The 23,565-nt window shown below is 39.5% G+C and overlaps 1 protein-coding gene across 5 annotated transcripts in view; it reads right to left on the bottom strand.

The window, feature by feature from the left end:
• Positions 1–23,565, bottom strand: part of MACROD2 (mono-ADP ribosylhydrolase 2) — a 1,916,992-nt gene that overhangs the window by 472,770 nt on the left and 1,420,657 nt on the right. For 4 of the 5 annotated variants that reach the window (XM_080814553.1, XM_080814554.1, XM_080814555.1 and 1 more), the window contains exon 8: positions 12,226–12,299. In XM_080814553.1, coding sequence (XP_080670679.1) covers positions 12,226–12,299 — 74 coding nt within the window. Of the gene's footprint in view, positions 1–164; positions 227–12,225; positions 12,300–23,565 lie in introns of all 5 variants that reach the window. The other variant, XR_013967484.1, reaches the window with a different exon arrangement.

The raw sequence follows: 23,565 nt of genomic DNA, 5'->3' as shown, positions 1-23,565 counted from the left end.
TCTTTCAGTGGACTCACACTCCAGCTCCTCCAATTCAGCTTTTACACATAATTAAACGGATGTATGCCCAAACTCCTGTGAAGCTTTTTCTAGTATGTTTTCTGTTGAAGAGCCAAAGAGATTGGATAAATTATGGCTTTGCCAGATCTACCCATGTTTCTTACCATGAGAAGTAGGAGTGTCATTATCAAAGGAGGTCCAGTTTCCACAGAGGCCACCTCTATGCCTAAACACAGTTGGAGAAACAGGGAAAAGGCTATTAACACTCTAGCCACAGTTTCCATCAAAAACGGAGGCCTGACTGAGAACATTGCCTCTTAGGGGCAAATCACTTAATTCCATTAGAATAAGTGTCTTTTTTGTTCTTCCTTAAGTTGAGCTAGATGGCAGTGGCAAGACTACTGATTTTTCATTCAATTACAGCAGCACTTATACCCTACTCAATTAAAGTGGAGGACAAGACAAAGGCTATTTTTTTTTCCCTTCCTACCTGGGAAGAAGGAAGACACATGCTTTCAGCTATAGAACATCCTTCAGTAGACCTCTCGGTGTCATTTTTATCTCTGTGTCAGATGTGGATCTAACCACATGCTCAAAGGTTTATTTTCTATTTATAAAAGTGTCACATCATTTGGATAATCAGCAGATTTAATTTCATAAGAAGTTTTAAAGGTTGGCTATTTTGAAACCACCATATAATCCAAATCATTTACAGAAAAGCAACATGGGGGCCCTCCTCCTCCTACACAAAATGGGTCAAGGTTGTTAATATTTACCCTAAGGATACACCCATATGGAAGTTGGGGACCATCTTAAAGACATCAAGGCAGCATATATATGTCACCTGGAGGGCCTAGAACAAAGGTTTCTATTGGTCTGATTGTGCTATGATGACCTAGGCAAAGGCGCCAGAAGACAACCCTGATGGTGGTGAATTCTAGAGCTGGAAGAGCCATGGCCTGTGGACTGAATTGTCCAAGATTATACAAGACAGTGAAAGAAGCTGATTATAGCCCAAATTTTCTGATTTTTAACTCAATGTTCTAATCTCACATTAAGCTTCTTCTTTGGGATAATAATAAGCAGTGGTAAACTACACCCTGCCTCTTCCCACCCAGCTTCCAGGCACCATAATTCCCATCTTGGATGTGTGGAAGAGGATCTGAGCTACTGTTACATTGTGGCCTCACTGATACAATCTTGTAGGCTTGGAAGCTGTCCCGTCATCTCATAGACTTCCAAGCTATCTTTTGCAAAGGGATCCATTCTCTTTTAAACAACTATGCTGTGCTACTTATTCTTGGCTGTCATTCAGTACTGGCTCCATTAAAACTTACATATTTTCTACCTTCAGGTTAGCCATTAGTAAGTTAGTAAGTAAATAAATAAAAAGATAAAATTTTGATTTGCCCCTGCATGAAAATATATATTGAAAGACTGGATTTTTAAAAGAGGTATTACTCACTTTCCTATTAACAGTGACTCTAAATTATTTTTTCCAATCCAACATATTTGAAGGAACTAGAATACTTCCATCAAAAGCAGTGATTCAACATAGCGGGGTTCTCTGAAAGAGAACTCCTTAACACAGGTAGTTTGGGCAGGGAAACACCTTCCAAATGATTCTCAACCCTCTCTTTCTTCTAGCTGAGAATTATTAGCTTGAGTTGTTAAAACTAAAAATGGGAGGTCATTCTGTTTTGCTAAAATATAATATTTTGCCTGAGTTTTGATTCTTCAGTCAAGCTGGCAGATAGGCTTTATGACTTTGCCAACTGCCCAACAATCAGTGACATCTTCAGCAAAGTACCCTCCTAAAGCAGGGCACTCCCTCCTCCACAAGATGGCAGGGAACATGGCCACTGGTGGCTCCTGTGCCCCAGATCTCTCAAGGTCACCACCAAAGTAGCTTTTATTTTCCTTGCCCAACTCCACCTTGCAAAAATGTCCTAGAGAAAAAACTAATCAGACTACTTTGGGTTCCATCCCCACAAATGTACTTCAGATGGCCAAGTTTGGGTAAAATACCCAATTTTGGAGTAACACCACTGGCCACAGAAACAGAATTATAAGAACATGAAAATGCGCAATTAGTTGACCTCAGGAACTTCCTTTTCCTTGAACTTCAATACCACATATATAAAATTAAAGATCAAAATACCTCCCTTGAAAAAAGTTTTCTGAAGTTGTAAGAGGATGTGTTACAGAAACAGGTAATAATGTGCATCCCAAACCCAGGCCATGGGACACATCAGAAGCCAGAAAAATACTGCTTCTCTTCTCTCTGTAGCTATTTCACATACTTACTTTACATCTCCTAGAATTCTTTCTAGAGTCCCAGGTCCAGCAGCAGTACACATATGAACTTGCCACACCTATTTAGATAATACCCCCACCAAGGCTGGGTATATTTATCTGAAAGTAACAGGACCATCATGGACACTGTGCTGGGCTAAGGATGGCTGGCAGAAGAGAACATATGTCTATTATATGCAGTACAGAAATCAACAAGTCACCCTGAACTACATGGGACTGTAGGTTGGTGTCACTAGGGCACCCTGGGACCCTGATCATCTAGATATCCCCTGCTGGGGATGAAAAATACCATTATACTTTACAGAGCTCTCTACACAAAGTAAGACTAGGGAAAAGGTACTTGGGAAATATTGCCTCAATGCCTAAAAGTTTTTGATGAAAACTCTCTGTATCCCAAGCACACTGGTTAACTGGAAGTAGGCTCACTAACTAAAGTAACAAAAATACATATTGTATCATATATTTTGCTTCTTATTGATGGGAATGGGGCTATGAAGGTAATAGTAGGGCTCTCTAATTTCTGGCTCTAAGAACTGGGGCAGGACGGTTGTGAATAGATGCTAAAGCAGTGCAGGGATGGAGAGGTAAGTGGATTTTCCTATCTGGTAAGCTGTAATGCGGGGTGATCTATTGTGACACCAAGCACTTGAACACTCCCACCAAGAAAGGCAGAAGCTTACTTAGGTCATGACTTTCACTCCAACAATGGGGACTGGGGTTCATAAGATACGGAGATAAAACTCACTTATGACTACTATGTAACTGCTTGGGGGCAAATCTCAACAAAGACTATCTGAGAATGGGAAAGTAGTGTGTATGAGTGTGTGTGTGTGTGTGTGTGTGTGTGTGTAAAAGAGAAGGGGGAAAAAGGGTAGGGAAGAAAGAAGGAAGGAAAGAAGGGAAGGAGGAAGGCAGGAATACAGATAGATGGGATGGAGAGAGAAAACAAACTGTAAGTCATGGGGGTTTTGAAGAGCGAAAGGAGCAAGGCATATGTGCAATGTCTGGGAATAATTTTCTTCAATTATGTCACAGCCAATGAGCATCATGGTTTCCACCTAAAGATCATGCTTGGGCTAGGCAAAGGATACAGTTTTATAGTAGCATATTAGGATGATGATTATTTTTTTAAGGATGATTATTATTATTGCCATAGCCACGTTCTTACACAGAATCTGAATACTTTAAGATGGAATTTATTTTTCTAAACACACATATTTTAACATTATATCACACCAACAACTAAGACCAGCATACATACCTAAATAATGTTTTATAGACCTAAAACGACCTTCCCCAGGGAAAACACTGAGCACTTCATTTGCTGCTTTCAGATCTCTGGATGTTAACCACACCCCCATGTTGTATAGAACAGAAGGATAATATGTTATGTGTATTGCACTTTTGTAAAGAATCGACCACAGGAATTGAAACTTGGGGTGAGGGATGTAATTTTCTCCTTAGAAATGGAAGCATCATTTCATGTTTTATTTAAGTCCGCCTTTGAAGAAAGATCCTAAGGTGTTCTGTGTCAGTGACATAAGGCAGGCCCCACACTGGGGTTTTTTTGGTGGTCCATAATGTGATTCTGAAATAAAAGTGACAATTTTTAACACTGCATATGTTCAAAGACCTCTGCCAAGAAGGGGAAAAAATAGTCTTGGCACCAGAGCTAAATGTGACGGTTTCTTTGTGATCCATGATGAGGAAACAAGTGGCCATGTCCCTGATCTTGTCCCATTAGCACGAGACTGGCATTTGAACCTTTCCAGAGGTTGAACGTGCACTTCTTCAATGGATTCCCAATTCTGTTTTCTGGAGTAGACGAATTGATTTACCTTTCTTGCTACTTTGTGGCTGTTGGTCGGAATGTTGGAAGGCAGAGGAGGGGGGGCCGTGTCACTGCTTCTACTCAGCAGAAACCAGTATCTTTACTTTTAAAGGGCACCAAATATGTGCTGAAAACTAATTTTTGTTTTTTTTTTAAATGACACAGTATTTGCTGATTTATTTTTAACGTTGTTTTATATGACTATAGTTGGCACAAAATGTTACATTAGTTTCAGGTGTACAACATAGTGATTCAGCTTCTCTGTATGTTACACTGTGCTCAACATGAGTGTGGCTACCATCTGCCACCCTAAGATGCTATTACAATATCATTGAATATATTTCCTATGTTTGCCTTTGGTTCTTGTGACTTGTTCTTTCCATAACTGGAATCCTGTACCTTCCACTCCCCTTCACCCATCTTGTCTATCCCCTTACCCCCTTCCCCTCTGGCAGCCATCATCAGTTTGTTCTCTGTATTTGTAGGTCTGATTCTGCTTTTTGTGTATTTATTGTTTTGTTTCTTAGGTTCCACATATAGTGAAACTGTATGGTATTTGTCTTTCTCAGTCTGACTTATTTGACTTAGCATAAACTCTCTAGGTCTATCATATTGTCACAAATGGCAAGATCTCATCCTTTTTAAGGCTCTGCGATTTCATATATATGTGATATAATATATCCTATATATTATATATAACATATCCTATATAATATAATATATATCATATATAACTCTCACATCTTCTTTTTCCATTTATCTATTGATGGGCACTTGGGTGTCTTTCATATCTTGACTACTGTAAATAATGCTACAATAGACAGAGAGGTACATATACCTTTTCAAATTAGTGTTTTTGTTTTCGTTGGGTAAATACCCTGTAGTAGAATTATTGAATCATATGGTATTCTACTGTTATTTTGGGGGGGAATCTCCATGTTTTTTTCCACAGTGGCTACATCAATTTATACTGCTACCAAAAGTGCACAAGCATTTCTTTTTTTCTACATCCTTGCCAACAGTTTTTCCTGTGTTGATTTTGATTTTAGCTATTCTGACAGGTGTGAGGTGATATACCTCATTATGGTTTAGATTTGTATTTCCCTGATGACTAGTGATGTTGATCATCTTTTCACATGCTTATTGGCCAGTTGTTTGTCTTCTTTGGAAAAATGTCTATTGAGATCCTCTGCCCATTTTAAATCAGATTATTTGTGGGGCATTTTGGTAGTGAGTTGTATAAGTTCTTTACATATTTTGTATATTAACCCATTATTCAGTATATCATGTATATTTCATATATCATATTACCAGTCAGTAGATTTCCTTTTTGTTTTGTTGGTTGTTTCCTTCACTGTGTGAAAGCTTTTTATTTTGATGTAGTCACAATAGTTTATTTTTGTTTTTGTTTCCTTTACCTCAGGAGACATATCTAGAAAAATGTTGCTATAGCCAACATCAAAGAAATTACTGCTGTGTTCTCTTCTAGGGATTTTATGGTTTCAGGTCTCACTTTAGATCTTTAACCCATTTTGAGTTTATTTTTGTGTCTGGTGTTAGAAAGCAATCCAGTTTCATTCTTTTGCATCTAGCTGTTCAGTTTTCCTGCACTGTTTATTTAAAATACAGTCTTTTCCCCATTGTATAATCTTTTCTCCTTTGTCATAGATTAACTGACCATGTAAGTGTGGGCTTATTTCTGGACTCTAATCTGTCCTACTGATCTATGTGTCTATTTTTGTGCAGTACCATACTATTTTGATTACTACAGCTCTGTAGGGTATCTTGAAATCTGGAATTGTGATAACCTCCAGCTTTGTTCTCCTCTCTCAAATTGCTTAGCTTAAGACAAGTTTTGTTCTCTGGCTACTATCTGTCAACCTTGAGGTCTAGAGCTCACAGGGTAAGGTCTGGGAGCATGGCTAGCAACCAGCTGTAGAGTAAGATATCTGCCTCCATGGAAAACTGCCACATACACACAACATCTCACGATGCCCTGCCACGTCTGTAGACATAATGCTTAAAGGGATAAACAGCAATACCACAAGTATCAAGTTTCCCTCAAAAGGCACAACATTAACAATTTAAATGACAAGTAGATGATATTTAACATTTTGAATAACAATCTGTTTGTGCTAACAGCACAGTTAAAAAATATTATATTTTAGGCAGAGGGCCAAACTCTGCATGCAATGAGAGAAAATTTTCACCTTCCTCCTACAGAGAAGAGAACTGATTTTGGTTTTGAAACTGCAGAGCTAGGGTTCTTCCCTGCCAGTGATATCTAAGTCACACCAGGTGCCCCCCTGGGATCTTCAAAGATGAACGAAAGACTCCTCCATTGAATTGTTCCCACCCCAGAATAAAAGGGTCTGCTTGTGGAGGAGGGGGCTGTCAGCATTAGGAGGGAGATGAGGAACTTCCCATGGAGTGGTTGAATGGTAAAGATTTCTGGGATATACCATCTTCAAAGATCTCCAGAGATACAGCTAGGCCTAGTCTTAGGTAATCCACAGCTTCCTCTCTGTATATCTACGCATGCCACAGTTTTAATCAGAGCCTCCCAGAATGCTATGCTTCTGCCATCTCTCCACTGCTTTCTAACTGCTGGGGATAAGGTGTGTTTAGTTTTGTGCCATGCTACAACCGAGGCCCGATTAGTACTTTAGTGTTTCCACATTTAAAAGTGCCCAGAAAATCCACCCATCTTCCATCTCAGAATTTTCATCTTAGAGGCTTTACCCACAAAGATGACTTCCCAGAAGACCTAACACAGGTCCTCTGTGCTGCAGGAGGCTTGTTCCTTTGGGGCATTTGAAATCACTGAACATGACCTCCATAATGGGGAAATCTCTCATATAGTATCAGGACATTTGTAGCTTTTAAAGGGGAAAGGCATCCTGTTCTTCTTCTGCTTTCTATGGAAAAAATTATAAATATGTAAAATTTCCCCAGAGACCAAGAGTCAGATGCCATATGGGTCTCTAGGGTAGAACAATAGAACAGGCACTGTAAAAACATTTCTTAAGCTAACTTCCAGATACGAAAGGGGTGCCTCAGAGCTGCGGAGGGGGAAAATCACTATTTCACAAGGAATGATATTTTTAGACTGCATGAAGAATGAGGAATGCATGAAACTGCGGATGATAACACGGACCAGCCACCCCAAGTTGAGAGTCTGGGCTGCATTTCCGCTGCTCATTTCCATAACGGCCCCTTATTTTGTTCGCTTGTCTCTGTAATAAAGTTTCTACTTGAGAAAAATGGGCACTTATGGAAAGGTTATCATGCCACATGCTGTCATTTGTTTCAGAGTGAACTCTGGTATTCTTTTCTTGTGATTTTCTGAACTCAGAAGTTCTTAATTCTTAATTTTACTGAAAATGCCAGTGGGTAATCTTCATCCCTTGCCTACCTCACACTTGATCCCCGGGTCTCTCTGCCACATGCCTTATCTCCTCAGTCACGATTTCCATTTCTTTGTATTCCTGTTTTGTAAGATAATTCAACTCTCTGGTTTTCTGAGAACAGTAATTCAAGTCTTAGCAGGGAATATTCTTTTTTGTTTTGCAATTTTTCAATAAGAAGTCATTATGTTTCTTAGTCCTGGTAAGTCATTTTTCTGCCCCAATTATATCCTCCTGAGATATCTCCTTTTTGCGTCAAAGCACTGCTCTATCTCTTCCTCTAGAGCTGCTGCAGTTAGAGCCAACTGCACTCTTTGTTCAGCTGGGCTCCCTCAGGTCCCTGAGTCCCCCTAAATATGTGGTGATAGCAGCATCCTCACAGTTCAGACTTCGGATAAACGAAACAAGTCAATGGTGGATGACAGAACATATTTTCCCTAGTCATGTCCCCAGTGCTCCAGAGAAGCCTCTCTGAATGTGGAAATGCCCAGCCACACAGGCTGGATGGGGGTGATTTGTGTAATTGAATAGAACCAAATCAACTATTGTTGAAAAAAATAGAAATGTCCCTTCTTGATGGTTTAGAAATCAGAGGGTAAATAAGTGGTGAAATATGAAGGCTCGTTAATCACATAACAACATCAATTACCAGTGATCAAAAATCATGAAGTGTGAATTGCATACTTATCTGACTGAGAGAAGTACGGCCACTGATACAAGTCACATTTACATGGATTCCCTATTTCTTGAGAGGGAAATTTCAGGGGACATAACCAGCCGAAAGATCCAGAAGATGCAACTTAGCTCACCAACATCAGCCCTGGCTTTGCATTGAGCAGGGCTCAATGACTCATGAGTGGGTCCAGTCATCATGTGGCCATATTAAGCTGGTGAATGGGTAGTGGAGAATATGTGCCAAAAAATAAACAAACAAACAAATAAATAAAGTAGAGATATGAAAGAGATTGAGAGAGAATGTAAATGAGCTCTCTTGCTCTCCTGTTGGATTGACAGTTTGCAATTCTGGTCACTCATGAGACCCTGCTCTATCTTGTTCTAGCTCTTGAATTTCAAGACTCTTTTTCATATAGTTCATTCAGCTAATCTCAAACTCAGACCCAAACCCAAGTTAGAGTTACGATAATCTGATCAATTTTACCAGGTCCTTCCATCTGACTTCTTTCTTGAGCTTTGGACTCAAGTAACCAACTTACTATTGGAAAGCCTCATTGCATATCTAAGATCATCTCAGGCTTAACTATCTGTAATTCAATTTTTTTTTTTCTGTTTCTCATCTAAACATTTTCCTCTACCTAATTTCTTAGTAAATGCACCAATATTTACCAAGGGGCTCAGGTAAAAACCTAGCTATTATTTTTTACTCTCCTATTTTTTCCATATACCACATCCAATTTACAGCTATGATAGACGTTACTACTGTTCATTGATATCCAGTTGCCTCTCTTCTGAACTTATGAGAGAATTTCATTTTCTTATCTCCTGGGTGCCTTGCTTTGGACAGTGAAATGTGAGAAAAAAGTTATATGAATCCTTCCTTTGTAGAAGCATTTAAGAGCTATTACTTGATTGTCTATCTTTTCCTGTCATGTGATAGATGATATTTCACATGGTAGAGTGTCTGTCAGCCTGGGTTCCTGACTAAGCCAGAGACCTTTGCTGACTCAATACATATAAATAGTGTGAGCAAAAAAAATAAACCTTTGCTGTTTTATGGCACTAAGGTTTGTTTGTAACTGCAGCATGTGCTGGGCTACTCTAAAATAATCCCCAGGTCCTGCTGGCTCTATTGTCAAAATACATTCCAAACCTGATGCTGTTACCTCCTTTTCTACCATTGCTGTATTTCAAAGAATCCTCATCTCTTGCCTGGATTTACTATAGGATCCTCTTCATCAGTCTTCCCTTTTCTATTCTGAGGTCTCTCAAAAGTCCCTTTTCCAAGAAGCAGCCAGCCTGTTGTCATTTTAAAGGTGAAATCTCATCATGCCACTCCCTGTCCCAAACTCTCAACAACTTCCCACTAGACTTAGAATAAAAATCCAAGTTTCTCCGTGAACCACAACACTCTGTGATTTGACCCCTACCTATTTGTCTAAATTCGTTTCCTGCCATTCTTTTATGTCTCTAATCCAATTGCATTGCTCTGCCATTAATTGCAAATAGTAAACTCATTTTCCCATCAGGGTTGTTCTACCGCTGTTCCTTCTATGTGGAATGTTCTACCTCAAGACCTCTTTATGGTTGGCTTACCCTTCCCATCACACAAATCTTTGTCCCAAGATTATGTCCTCAGAGCCCTTTCTAAATGATCTAAAACCACATCCTCCAATAACTCACTATCAAATTATCCTGGTTTATTTTGCAAAGTACTCTCTGAACTACCTTATTTCTTTATTTGTTGATGTCTCTTTTCCCAGACTGTGAATATCATAAGAAGAGGATTTTGTTTTTCAGCATTCTATCCCTCATATCTAGAAAAGTTTCTGGTGCTTAGTGAGATTCAGTAAATGCTTGTCAAATGAGGGAATTAATGAATAAGTAGCTTAAACAATGAGAATGTCAAAATCATACTCCTGTGAAGAGACAACGGACTTATCAGTGCCTAAACTACTTCACTTGTTTTTTAACAGAGCAAAAAATAAATCAAAATATTGCAAGATAATAAATTTGTATAGATTTTATCTATGCCCTATCACTTACCATTCATTTATTAAGTACAACCTGATTTGTTCAAACTAACTTATTTAAATTGGCCTAAGCATGTTGAAACAAGAAGTCTTTTTAAAAAAAGAATTAGCACATAACATGTTAAAAGTCACAATGGCAATAACTGAGTTGTGTTCCTCAAACCAAAATGCCTAAATTTTTATACAAGAGACCCCAGAAATGAGCAAAAGAAAGACATGAAAGCAAAGGAACCGATTCAAAGACAACGAGTAAGCTAACAAGATCAGGGCACAAACTATTAAGTGGAAAACACTAAATTAACACATTTCTATGGAAAATAACCTTCTGAATAGTTTAACCAGAGAAAATCCATCATAGGATTTGTCAATGAATTGTAAATACAACAAACGTGTTTGTTTTTCATAATCATCTCCTTGATGATTTTGGGGTGGATGTGTATACTTCTCTAACATATCAATATGACACATGTGAATCCATCAGTAGGGAATACCCTTGGATTATTAGTGATAATAGTGGGCTTACACCAAAGTACAAGCTCCATTATCAACTTTTATTCATGAAACACTCTACATTTTTGCTAAGCAGATGGTCCAGGTGAGGAACTTTTGCTGTAACCAAGAGATACATTTAAAATACCACTTTCAAAGGGACTAAACGTCTCTCCCTTGTTCAGGATCTCCCCAAGGAGGAATGGCTGCTAGAGTCAGGAGGACAGAGTCTGACTCTTGGCTCTGTGACTCTGAAGTCCTGAGAATGGCACTTAACTTTTAGATTCTAAATGAGAATAAGAATAATGATACCTATCCTAGACATTTCATGAGATTGTTGTGAAAATAATACATGTTAAAGAAATGTTTTGTAAACTATTTTTAAACTATTTTTTTAATTCTGCTTTTTTGTGTGGTTATTATAGTCATCCTCTGAATTTAAGTTATATATATCTTTCATAGTAAGAGGAGAAGAAAGAACGAGCACCAAAATGGTTATGTTTGGCCATGTGGTCTTTACCTCTATGGAGATGAACAATTTCTGTATCTACTTAAGAAATGTTGAAAATATAACCACTAGCAGAAAATGACACTGCAGTTTCTTTAAACACACGAAGGCGCCAAGAGCTACTCTTGTATTATAGCAAACTCCCCATTGTCTGTTTCCATACCCAAACATTTCCAAATAATCCATGTCCTACCCAAGAAGAAAGCTAAATTCATGGTCTATCCTAAATGGGACAATATTCTTTATAGTACTCACGTGAATATCTGAGAAGAAAAACAAAATTGGAAGAAAAACACACAAGGCTGCGCACTGTACAAAACCTATTGTTACAATCAGTTAGTTGCCCAAACTCTGAAATCTAAGCCTCCACAGTGTCTTCACTTATTGTGTTGCTTTGTTAACTTGAGTAATTCTGTTCATCAATAAACACAGCCTAAAGATTTTATTAAATAAGCAGAATAGGAGGCATGGTGAAAAGCCTGAAAGAAGCATTTAGTTTCATAAAAATCCTGATCATGGGAATTTAGCTATCAATTTTCCAGGCTTAAGAGTCTAATCTCACACTCAGAAGTTACTTTATGGAAGTGATTAATTATAAATAAAGAGAACTCAGGATACCAAAAATTACTGTACACCATGTCAACAAAGAAAACTTCACGAAAAAACGAGACTTAAAAACCTAACGTAAAAATGAGATCATGGCTAGGTGAATCTGATCGTTCTGCCTATCTTCACCACCAAAACCAATCACTGAAATCCCTTCAGAAAATTAATTACAGGAAAATATTCAATCATCCATATAACCCCAATGAAGCATGGTTCATCTCAATTGATTGATATTTATCAATCAATTTATCAATTTATCAATCTCAATAATTGATATTTATGGATATATTTTTCTTTTTCTGAAATTGAGGATCAAATGATGCCATCTTAAATGTTTGCTCATTTTGTTGTTCCTCCTACCTCGTGATGATTCTTGGCCAGCCATTCCTTAATGGTGCTGAGGGCAATGATGGAAGCAGGCTCATTTGGGAAACCTACGTGAAGAGCAGAATAAAACAAATTAACAAAGGAAGATGAAGACAAGAGAGAATTCAATCATGGTGTGACACTAAATTTTTCTCATTTAAACAGTATTCAATTCAACCAATTACTATTGAGCAAGGCAGGCCTTAGCAAGCTATACATGGATGCGAGGCCTGTGATCATACATACAAGGCATTAAGGGGGTCAGTCCTATACCAGTCTAAGGCTAACAAGCAACAAAGGATTTAACTGTCTCTTCAATTCTACAACAGAATCAATTAAAAACGTATTTACATTTGCTTAGTAGTTTTCAAAGCACTTTCATATAATATTCTCAGAAGAGGTGCTCAGATTAAGGTTTATTACCCTTAATTGACAAATTAAGTAAATACGGCTACAGAATACATGCGGTTGACCTAGGGTCATAGGGCCAGCAGTACTCCATCAATGAACTGATGCAAGACAGGGCAAACAACTTGCAGAATAGCCATACAACTAGAAGTTATTATCAGAATTAAAAGAAGGTAATGCCTGCTCCATTTAGGGTCATTGGAAATTACGTCTGAGATGAAGACTATATAAACTGACCTGGTTTTGCACTACAGATCTGGTTTCCAAAGGACAGGAAGAATGACACTTATACTATATTCTACTGAGCAGGAGCACACATAATCATAATTTCCAAAACTCATCTGGAATATCCCTTCAGCTTATATAAACCAAACCTATCCCTAAACTTGCAAAACCACCAGATATTCTGCCAATAGAGATGAATGTATATGAAGGAATAACTTTACACATTATATTTTTATGGGGCAGAAAGAAGAAGAGATGGGAGTGACTATTCCTCTGAAATTATTCTCTTTAAGCTCACCACTGGCTTCCTAATCACCAGATTCCACACAAGCAATCTTCATCTTTTCCTGTATTGTATTAGCTTGATTAGTTTTCCATGTTTCACACCCTGAATTTTCTTTATTTTTTTCATTGTTTTAAAGTGTACAATGCAGTGGTTTTTGATATGTCCACGAAGTTGTGCAACTGTTACCACTAACTACAGAATATTTTCACCATCTCCCCCAAAAACTCTGCACCCATTAACGGTCACCTGCAGTCTCCCTCTACCCCAGACCTCGACAACTATGAAATCTACTTTTCATCTCTTTAGATTTGCAAAATCTCCTCCTGGATTTTTCAACGCTACCTTTGAGGTTTCCTCCGACCTATTTGAGCTCCCCTGGCTCCCTTTTCTGAGAGTTTCCATTAAATGCATGCCATTCCCAACCTCAAAACTCATCCTTCTTCTTCCTCTCTACTCGGAGTGAGCCAGCTGCAGTGTCAGCCACTGACATGCCTTCCAATCAGGGTGCTCCTGTGACATTGTGCTGTGCAGATGCAGAGAGAGGTATTGCGGAAATGGGAGATCTGGGATTTAAAAGACCAGTTTTATTGGAAGGCAAATACATATTCCAGTAGTTCATACGGAAGGTTTAAATCTCATTAGACTTGCAGAGACAATGTGAGAGAGGAAGAGCAAGAGAGAGGAGAAGTTTGTCCCCACTTCCAAGAATAGATGTTGCTTTTTCCGATTGGTTTCTACACACTTCATAAGAGAGTGCATTAGGAAAGGGGACCAAATAAAGCAGGGCCCAGCTGCACTTGACCATAGGGAAAATGCGCACAGCTTCCCAAACTTTGTAAATTCATCTGTGACATTTGGGATTATGGATTTGTTTTGAACTTTTCATCCCATTTATTTTTCTTTAAAGATTTTATTTTTTGACAGAGAAAGATCACAAGGAGGCAGAGAAGCAGGCAGAGAGAGAAGGGGAAGCAGGCTCCCTGCCAAGCAGAGAGCCTATATGGGGCTCGATCCCAGGACCCTGAGATCACGACCTGAGCCAAAGGCAGAGGCTTAACCCACTGAGCCACCCAGGTGCCCTCATCCCATTTATTTTTTTCCTTAAATGAAGACTTCAAAATGTAAAACCCTTAAAATAAACTTGTTAATTAGCTAATTCATTAAGCAAATTATTACTGAACCATTAAAGAAAAAAATACATAGACCCACTTAATGAGTCCCTGTCCTCTAAAGCCCAAAGTCGGAGGGAGGAAATAGATAAGAGGGAAGCATGACAAGTACATCAGGGTTGTGGGGACACAGATGAGAGGAACTAAGCAAGAAAGAGGAGGCTTTCTAAGAAACCAGGGAATGTCTGGGGAAGAGAACAACAAAGCGGGGAGCTGAGGAGACACGGTCTTCAGAAGTAAGCTGTAAGCAACTAGGAATTAGTGGAAGAAGTCAGGGGAAGTGAAGGGAGAAGTTCTTGTGGACTGAAAAGAAAAAAACAGGAGACTGGGATGGGCATCTGTGGTTAGGGGTTAACAGTGGGGGTTTTTCTGGTCCACCTTTCCCTAGAGTTTAGCACCGACATTTGTCATCACTTGGATACCTCCCCTTGATGTTCTCCAGAACTAGAAATGTAAGGTGTATTCTTCCACAAAATGAACTTCTTCCTGATTTTCTGGTTTCTGCCTATGGCTTTCTCTCTCTCCTAGTCACTGCAGTACTTAATTGCTTTCCTGGCTGATAAGTGAGTCCCCAGAGATGTTGTATACCATGCTTTCCTTCCCTTCTTTGCCCACTGATCTCATTCAAAATCCAATCAGCCCTCACCCCGACGACTGTAGTTGACTCATAACTGTGCTCTTTTGGTCTCCCCTTTCCCAATCTGTCCATCACACCACTTCCAACTGACCCTTCCTAAAGTATGGTTACCACAACCTTACCCAAAGCAATGGTGGCCTTGCTGATGCTTCAGCTCCTACAGAGGAAACTTTTGCACCTTTCTTGGCGTAAGTCACCACAGGGGGCCTTCCTAGACTTGTATCTGAGCTTTCCCTATTTATTCTCCTCCCATGAAATTCTTCTCCAACTTTTTGCTATGCTTAAGAAGTACTTAAATCATAGGATTATAGGGCTATATAAAGCTAATAAATACTGTAATCATGCTCAGTTGCAACGGCCATCAGCATTAACCTTTAGGAGATGTAATTCCCCACAGAGAAATTATACAAGTTGTTATAGAACCATGGCAACTATGGTCAGTTCTCAATTATTTGTAACCTCCCGGTCACTTTCCCACATTTATCAAAGCCTCTGGCATTGAGTTATGGTTTTCATTTCCACCTCCAGCCTCGCCATAATTGTGGGTGATTTCAATGTCCAATAAGATGACCCACCCAACACCTGGCCTGCCAGTTCCTTGACCTGGTCATTTTTGACAACCGCCTCCACGCCACTGCCTCCCCATTCACCTGATGTAACATTTCTATTCCCAAATTACTAATTTAAGCCGTGCTCTCTCAAAAACCCTTCTTTCTCTTTAGTTTGATCTGCTACTTTCCAAGGTATGTTCTCCATAAGCATTTGAAATCCAAATTAATGCTAACATTTCCCCCCTGAACGGTAGCACTCCTTCCTACCTCTCTAGGCTCTTCTTACACTGTATCGCTCTTTGCTTTTCCAACTCCAGCTACACTGACCTTCCTTCCTTCTGTTCTTCGAATGTGGCATGTTTCCTTTTGCTTCCTGCCATAAGGCCTTACTCATGCTCTGTCCTCTTCCTGAAATGACATTTCTCCCCTCTGTTCCTAGCTTTTTTTTTGTTGTTCCTAGCTTATTTTAACTTTCATTTGTCCTTCACTCCGTCATCACTTCTCGAGAGAAGGCTTCTCTGAGGATGACGACGCCCTATTTGATGCTTTCATAATATCATGTACCTTTCCCTGGCAGTTCATCAGTTTCATTTTTACATTTTGCATTTATTTATGTACATATTTGATTAAAATCCCTAGTAGAGTGAAAGCCTAAGGAGGCAGATGCCACAAGTCTCTTACGTGCTTATCACTGTATCCCTAAAACATTGCTGGCACATAGAAGATGATCAATAAATGTGTGTTGAAAGAATGAATGGACTGTGGATGTATGAATCATTGTATTGACAGCAGGAGAGGCTGAGCACTGGGAGAACAGGGGTGTTTAGCTCCAGAGCATGGGAGAGTAAAGGGATCCTGAGACATCCAAGCAAAATGACATATCCACATTATCCCATTTCATCCCTGAGGGGGAACCATTGAGAAGATGTATATGAGAGAACATAGTTCCTGGTGAAATGGTGCACTGTTATTAATTAAAAAGGGGAAACAATAAGACAAATATTCTTGAAAATATGCCTATATGGAAAAATATATATATATAACACATATATGTCCCCCAAACCCCATGCTTTGTCATATATATGTATGTGTGTGTGTGTGTATATATATACACACACACATATATATGTATGTATGTATATGTGTATATATACATACACACATACATATATATACACACACATATATATACATACACATACATATATATACCTATATATGACAAAGTATGGGGTTTGGGGGACACAGCCATAGCACAATCCTTTGTCTGCTTAACTGCAAGACCCCAATGGTTACCAGTAAAACCAATGAATAGACAGGATGGAATTTTTGCCTGGGGATGGGCTTCCAATGACAGTAAGTTGGCCTCAGGAGGTCACAACAGTATTCTAATCACCCGAGGGCTTTTGTTCACAAAAGCAGAATGGCCACCCAGAGGGAAGGCTGCAGACAAGCTTTAGATGAATCATTGAATTAAATGACATAGAAAATCTCTTCCAAGTATGAGGGTCAATGAGGCTGAACAAGCCATTAATTATTTAGGGCCCAGCATGCAGGGAATTGTATATGTGTGTGTCCAGGTGTGCACAGAATCTGTGTTTTCTGCTGGCATTCCACATCTTAGTTCCTTATTCATTAGTAAGGTTTATTAAGATGAACTTTTGTTGTGAATGTTGATTTACCAAACATATATGTGATTTTTTTTTGTTTACTTTTGTATTGAAATTGCTTGCAAGATTTTAGATACACACACACACACACACACACACACACACACACACACAGACTTAGGTACATACATATAACCCTCATCTAAAGATCTAAAACATTTCCAGCACCTCAGAAAGCTGCCCTGTCCCAAATCAATATCTACCTCACAAAGAAACTTCTCTCTTCTATTGTCATAGGTTGGTTTTGTCTGTTTTTACACTTCAAATACATGGACATACAACATGCACCCTTTTTCGCCCAAATTTTTCAACATGGTGCCTGCCTGATTTATCTGTGTTGTTGCGCAGAGCACAAGAACATTCTTTCTCTCTACAGTGTTGTGTTCTAGCGTAGGAATATTCCACAATTTACTTAGCCGTTCTAGTGTTGATGGACAGTTGGGTTTTTCCAGTTTGGAGCTAATAGGAATACAGTTGCCGTGAACATTCTCACACAGGTCATTTGGTGGACATAAGCACGGTTTCTGTGAAGCATTTACCTGGGACCTGGGGCCACCTGGCCATAGTTACGCAGATGTTTAACTCTGGTAGATTCTGCCAGTTTTCCAAAGCAGTTACGCCAATTTACACTCCCGCCAGAAGTAGATGAAAGTTTAAAATAATGGATTTATCTATCTACTTAGTTAACATGTCAAGATGCTAAATATATTTTCTTGCCACATCTAAAGCCATTAAATCCAGCTTTAGGCTAATCAATACCTTTTAGAGCTAGAAACACAGATACTTATGATGTGCCTACTTTCTCCCTACCAAGCAGGGACTATTTCAGTCAAGAGAGAGCAAAGTATATCAACAGAACATTAAAAAATTTAAACAAAAGAGGTAAAAACTGAAACAGCAAGTTGAATTTCAATAGTTTTTATCCATGACACACTTTAGACCAATATTTTTCTCTCACTCGGTTATTAAACAGATATTTCTTTTAATCAAATTGCAGAAAGATATAGCCATGAAGACTCACTGTATGTTCTACCCAGCCATTGAATTGTTTGTGTGTCAGAACTGTTAAAAACCTGGAATGTTTCAGCCCAACTAAAATGAGTCTGGTCTCGATGTTGCCATAGACACTGTTCCTCTCTAGCTTTCATCCTTTTTTTTCTTTTGCTGTTGATAATTTTCCTATATCCTCAAGTCTGTCCATAGGTTCCAAAGTAGAAACTAAATGTATGTCCCTGTTATAAAAAACCATGTTCTACAAACTGGTCTTTGCTGGAGGGAAGGTGGGAGGAGGGTTGGGTGAAGTAGGTGAAGGGGATAGGAGTATACTTATCACAATGAGCACTGAGGAACATACAGAATTGTTGAATCATTATACTGAACACCTGAAACTAATATAACACTATGTTAATGACATTCAGATTAAAAAATAATAAAAATAAAATAAAACATCTCCTACTGAGAATCTAGTCTATCTAGCCTATCCTGCTGAAATAAAGATAGCTATAACTTCGCCAGTAAAACTACCCTTTTTGGAAGCAGAGACAATGGAGCAGCTTTTGTTTTAAACTTAAAAGAAGAGAATGCTTTGTAGCTGTAGATTACCCTATCATAGAAAGGCATATGGTTATGCCTTAAATCAATTATTTCAAAGTTTTTACTGAAAAAAAAATCAAATTGAACATAATGGCAGGCATAATTACACCATGTAATAAAATGTTAACCCTCTCTACTATTTACAGCCTAGCCAGAGCCTGTCTCTCTTGTGTTGCCTCACCACCCCTTCAAGCCCAGGCACCGGGAGTCACCTCTGCTTTAACTGTGGATCCCTTTCTAGCAGTTGTAAGAATAATGCAACCTAGACATCACTACCCAGGCAAAGCTCACAAGAGCAAAAACCACTGTTTATGCCCTGAACTGTTTTATTTTTAGCTGCACAAATTCTTCTGGAGCGATTCTCACTTCAAAGGGTGTTTAGCCACATAATCTTACCCCAACAAGGAGGGCGCTTGGCCCAAAGGTGTGATAAAATACTAGCAAATTTGTGGAATCGCAAACCCCTACATGCACTGCATATTATTTACGGAGTGGTTGTCATACTAACCAGTGCTCAGTGACTACAAGAGCCAAATTGGTACTGAATTGCCATAGATACTCAGAAGTTAGAAGCAACAGTTAAAAAACAAAAGACTCCCTGGAACTCTGCACATTAAATTTGCATCCACTTTTGAGCCCTCCCTTCCTATCAAGTCTTTAATGAGGGAAGCAGGTTGGTGCTTTTTATTTTTTTCCTTCCACTTACATACAAACTCAAGTAAAATATTGTGCAGGTATTAAACATGGGTTTTTCAGGACTGATAAAAATATCTGACTGTCCCAAATGAAGGGATGTATCACTTGGTTTATTGAAACGTCACCATCAATTGAACTGGGATTGTCAATGTTGACTAGCAAGTGAAATTAGACTTTGCTTCAATTTCGAGAGGGTATAACCATAACATTTTCCATCTTAGCACAGAAATTCTGGTGTGGGGACCAAAGGGACATCAACAGTGTACTTTATAAACTCAGGTAAAAGGAAATGAAGTGTGAGATGAGTTGTGTCTTTCTCAGAACATTCCTCTCCAGTCCCCCTTGAACACACACACACACACACACACACACACACACATACACATACCTGTCCTGGGCCAGGAGGAAAGTTAGAGGGATATAGATGGAGGGTGCATGGAGGTGTGGGGGTGTGGGGTATATGGGTGGGCATGAGGAAGTATAGGACAATGAATTTATTTTTTCATCTCAAAATGGCTTTTGTCAACCCTTTCCCCCAGGCCTCCTTCCAAACCATAAAAGCAATTCTGATAGCACGATGAAATCAAATTACTTGAGAGAAATGAGCTGAAGGAGGCTCACCGTTAAGCAATCGCTAGAGCAGCCACTCAGACAATTCTGGCTAAAGGCTGAGTTTCACAAAAGATAAAACAGGTGAAGTAATAAGAGTGACACTGGCCTCTGTCACTGCAGTGAGCATGGCAGCAGAATGCTAAAAAGGGTGTCACCAGCTTTCCCCAGGAGAGCAAAGGGCACCACAGTAGGCAAGAGTGAGGTATCCCCAGCCTGTCAGTAAGATGGCGGAGTCTTAGCTGGCTTTTAAAAGGACAAAGCAGAGTTTTTAAAATATGCACACACGCGCATGTGTGTATACACATATATACACACATGTATATTATGTGTGTATATACATGTATAAACATATATATACATACACAAATACACACACATACACAAATAATACGGCATATTAACAAGTTCAACAGCCATAGCAGATGTTGACAGCCCCATATATATCCCTTTGGCCTGTGCCATCTTTGCACACTGGCTTGAATTACAGCTGCTAGCACCAGCGGCCTTTTAACTTTGGGCTCTCTCTGGTGTCCATAGTGATACCACATGTGAGGTAGGTCCAAAGTGTCAGGAAATCTAGGCTACCACCAGCATGCGTCAAGGCAGGATTAGTGAGAGATAGTGGGTAAATGTCCCAGCTCACTCACCCCTCGGGGGGATAACACTGATGTGCCTGCTTTATGCAGTTTCCTTGAGTTGCCGCGTGGGATTACCCACCAGTTGTCCATAGTGGCAAATTGCTCAATAATGTACCCTTATTGGCTTCCTTTATCTATCTGTCTTCCCTACTTCCTTCTCTGAAATTGTCTCTCCAATTAGCTAATTGAACATGAACCTTTGCCTCTGAATCTGCTTTTAGGGGGAAGCCAAACTATGACCACAATCAACAGACATTCATGAACTTGAGAAAATGAGGGTCATGTCTTATCTTGATAGCACCCATTCTTTCCACTTTTCTATTTGTAATCTCTTGTACATGCACAGCAGAGAAACATTTTATAAATAACTTAGTGAGTGGGAGAGAGAAGTTGGAGGTTGTCAACATGAAAGCACGATAGTATTTTACTTTGGGAGAGTGTAGAGGTCATACAAACTAGGCTCACATCCACAGTGGGGAGTCTGCTTTTCCCATTCCCCCTGCTGCTTCCCCTGCTTCTTCTCTCTCTCTGTGTGTCAAATAAATAAATATATAAAATCTGGGGCGCCTGGGTGGCTCAGTGGGTTGAAGCCTCTGCCTTTGGCTCAGGCCATGATCCTGGGGTCCTGAGATTGAGCCCCACATCGGGCTCTCTGCTCGGCGGGGATCCTGCTTCCCTTCCTCTCTCTCTGCCTGCCTCTCTGCCTACTTGTGATCTCTGTCAAATAAATAAATAAAATCTTAAAAAATAAATAAAATCTTAAAAAGATAAACAAACCTGGCCCCACATGGCAGAAATCTTGAAACAGGAAATAGTAAATAGTTGGTTTTGTGGCTACTGTTAATATTTATTGAGCAATTATTATGTGCAAGTCATTCTACTTAGCATCTGTATGTATTATCTTATTCCATCTTCACAACAACCCAATGAAAAGAACAGGGGAGAATTATGAAGATGAGTTGGTCTATAAATGGACAGTGACTTTAGTGTATTGAGGGAGGCATCGGTCAAAGATGATTAATTTGGGTTTATATTTAAAACTACCAAGAGGTGTGCAAAATACAGCCTGACCATTATATAAGTTTTAGTAGACTCAGTATCAATCACTAATGTGGTTTAGACCAGCATCTGCTTGAAGAGGAAGTACAGATACTGCATGTGGCTAGGGGTGGCATGGGTGGAAGTCTAGGCTGTCCCTAAGAGCCCGGCCACCTCTGGCTTCCACATCAAATTGCCTAAACCCTCAAACTCCCTTGACAATATATATAATCTTTCCCATTTTATAGAAGAGAAAAAGAGACTCTCAGAAAACTCAAGCAAGGGGCAGGGCCCATACCCAAGCCTGGGTCCACCTGACCTCTATCCATTCCCCTAGTCGAGTGCCTGGTATACTGTTCATCCTCCCATCTCCAAGGAATGAATGGAATTTACCATAACCTCCTTCAGAGACTGCCATCCTGGTGCAACACTGTTTCAAATTCCAAAGAAAGGAAAGGAAACTGTAGGTACCTATGAGGAGAAAGCTTGTTTCAGAGTGCCTCCTGATGGCCACACCAAGAGACCTGGGGTGACCCAATCTGCCATTTAAAGTCTGCATCATAGAGTACAGGTGGGGCCCAAGGACTCCTCTTGGGAATGTAGAAAAGCTGGTGGTTTGGATGCTACAATTACTCCTCAACACGCGGGTACCATCATTCTGGATACAATTGGAACATATAAATTTGAAGCTCACCTGCTCACAATAAAACTTCTATGCATCACACCTCTCCTCATGGTCCTGCCTTACCCCTGACTTTATTTTGTTCAGCTTAACGCTGGTGTTCCTAGCAGGACCTCCAGGATTAGTCATATATAAAAGGGAGAAGAGAAATCCTGTACTTATCATTTTAATCTCTTCACACATGTTCTCTCATTTCACTTGACATTATATGTGCCATAGCAAATGATATTCCATAAATTCTACTATATTCAGCCTCAGACTTGAATTACTTTTGCTTTCACCTCCTTAAAAAATTGGGCAACATGAAGTTTTCAAGTTTTCTTTCCTTTGCTCTGCAAAGCAGGGTATGAAAGGGCCACATTTTTATGGGACATAAGGTTACAATCTATACAAGCTTCATCAGCTTCTCAAACTTATGAGCTCCAGCTTCTATTTCTGAGGGTATTTTTAAAATCATCTTTTGTCTAAGGAATTATAATAATGACCTAAGAAATGGCTCATGAAACAAATGCTATTCTATGCAAGCTGTTCCTACTAACCCCGCATAAGTCTCTTGAGAAGGAGAGGAAAGATCTCATAGAATCACCTGGAATAGGGTTTTTCTAAAATTCTCTTTTAAAAGAACTTTTTTTCCTACAGGGGTAATCAAAGGGTTTCATTGAGGACATCACATTTGAGTAGAAAAGATGTATATTGGGATCTCCTGAGAGATGAAAATGCAGTTTCTACTTTTGAACGGCGGCACCCTGTGGTGGGTGGACCTGGAAGCCCATGATCTCTATAAACATAAACCACATCATGTCATGTCCACGCTAAGAGACGCCAGTGGCTTGCTCCACACTGTGACCAAAGTCCAAACTCCTCCTTTTTGGCTTTTAGAGCCTTTGTGCTGCCCTCATCACACTCTGAAATGCTGTCTGTCCCGTGTCCTGGGACACGGGTAACCCCACTGGAATATAAGCTTGATGAGGCAGAGTCCTTGTCTGTCTTATGCACCTTTCCACCTTCAGTGGTCAAAGCGAAGGATGTACTCAAAAACTTGTCATACCCTATTAGGGAACATGGGATAGATCTAGTTTCTCCAGTGTCCTGTGAAGCTTCCTAGCACCCTGAAATGATTTTATGCCAC

This window comes from Martes martes (genome assembly GCF_963455335.1).
Source record: "Martes martes genome assembly, chromosome: 9".
NCBI classification, from domain to species: Eukaryota; Metazoa; Chordata; class Mammalia; order Carnivora; family Mustelidae; genus Martes; species Martes martes.
This window is presented reverse-complemented; position numbering and strand designations above follow the sequence as displayed.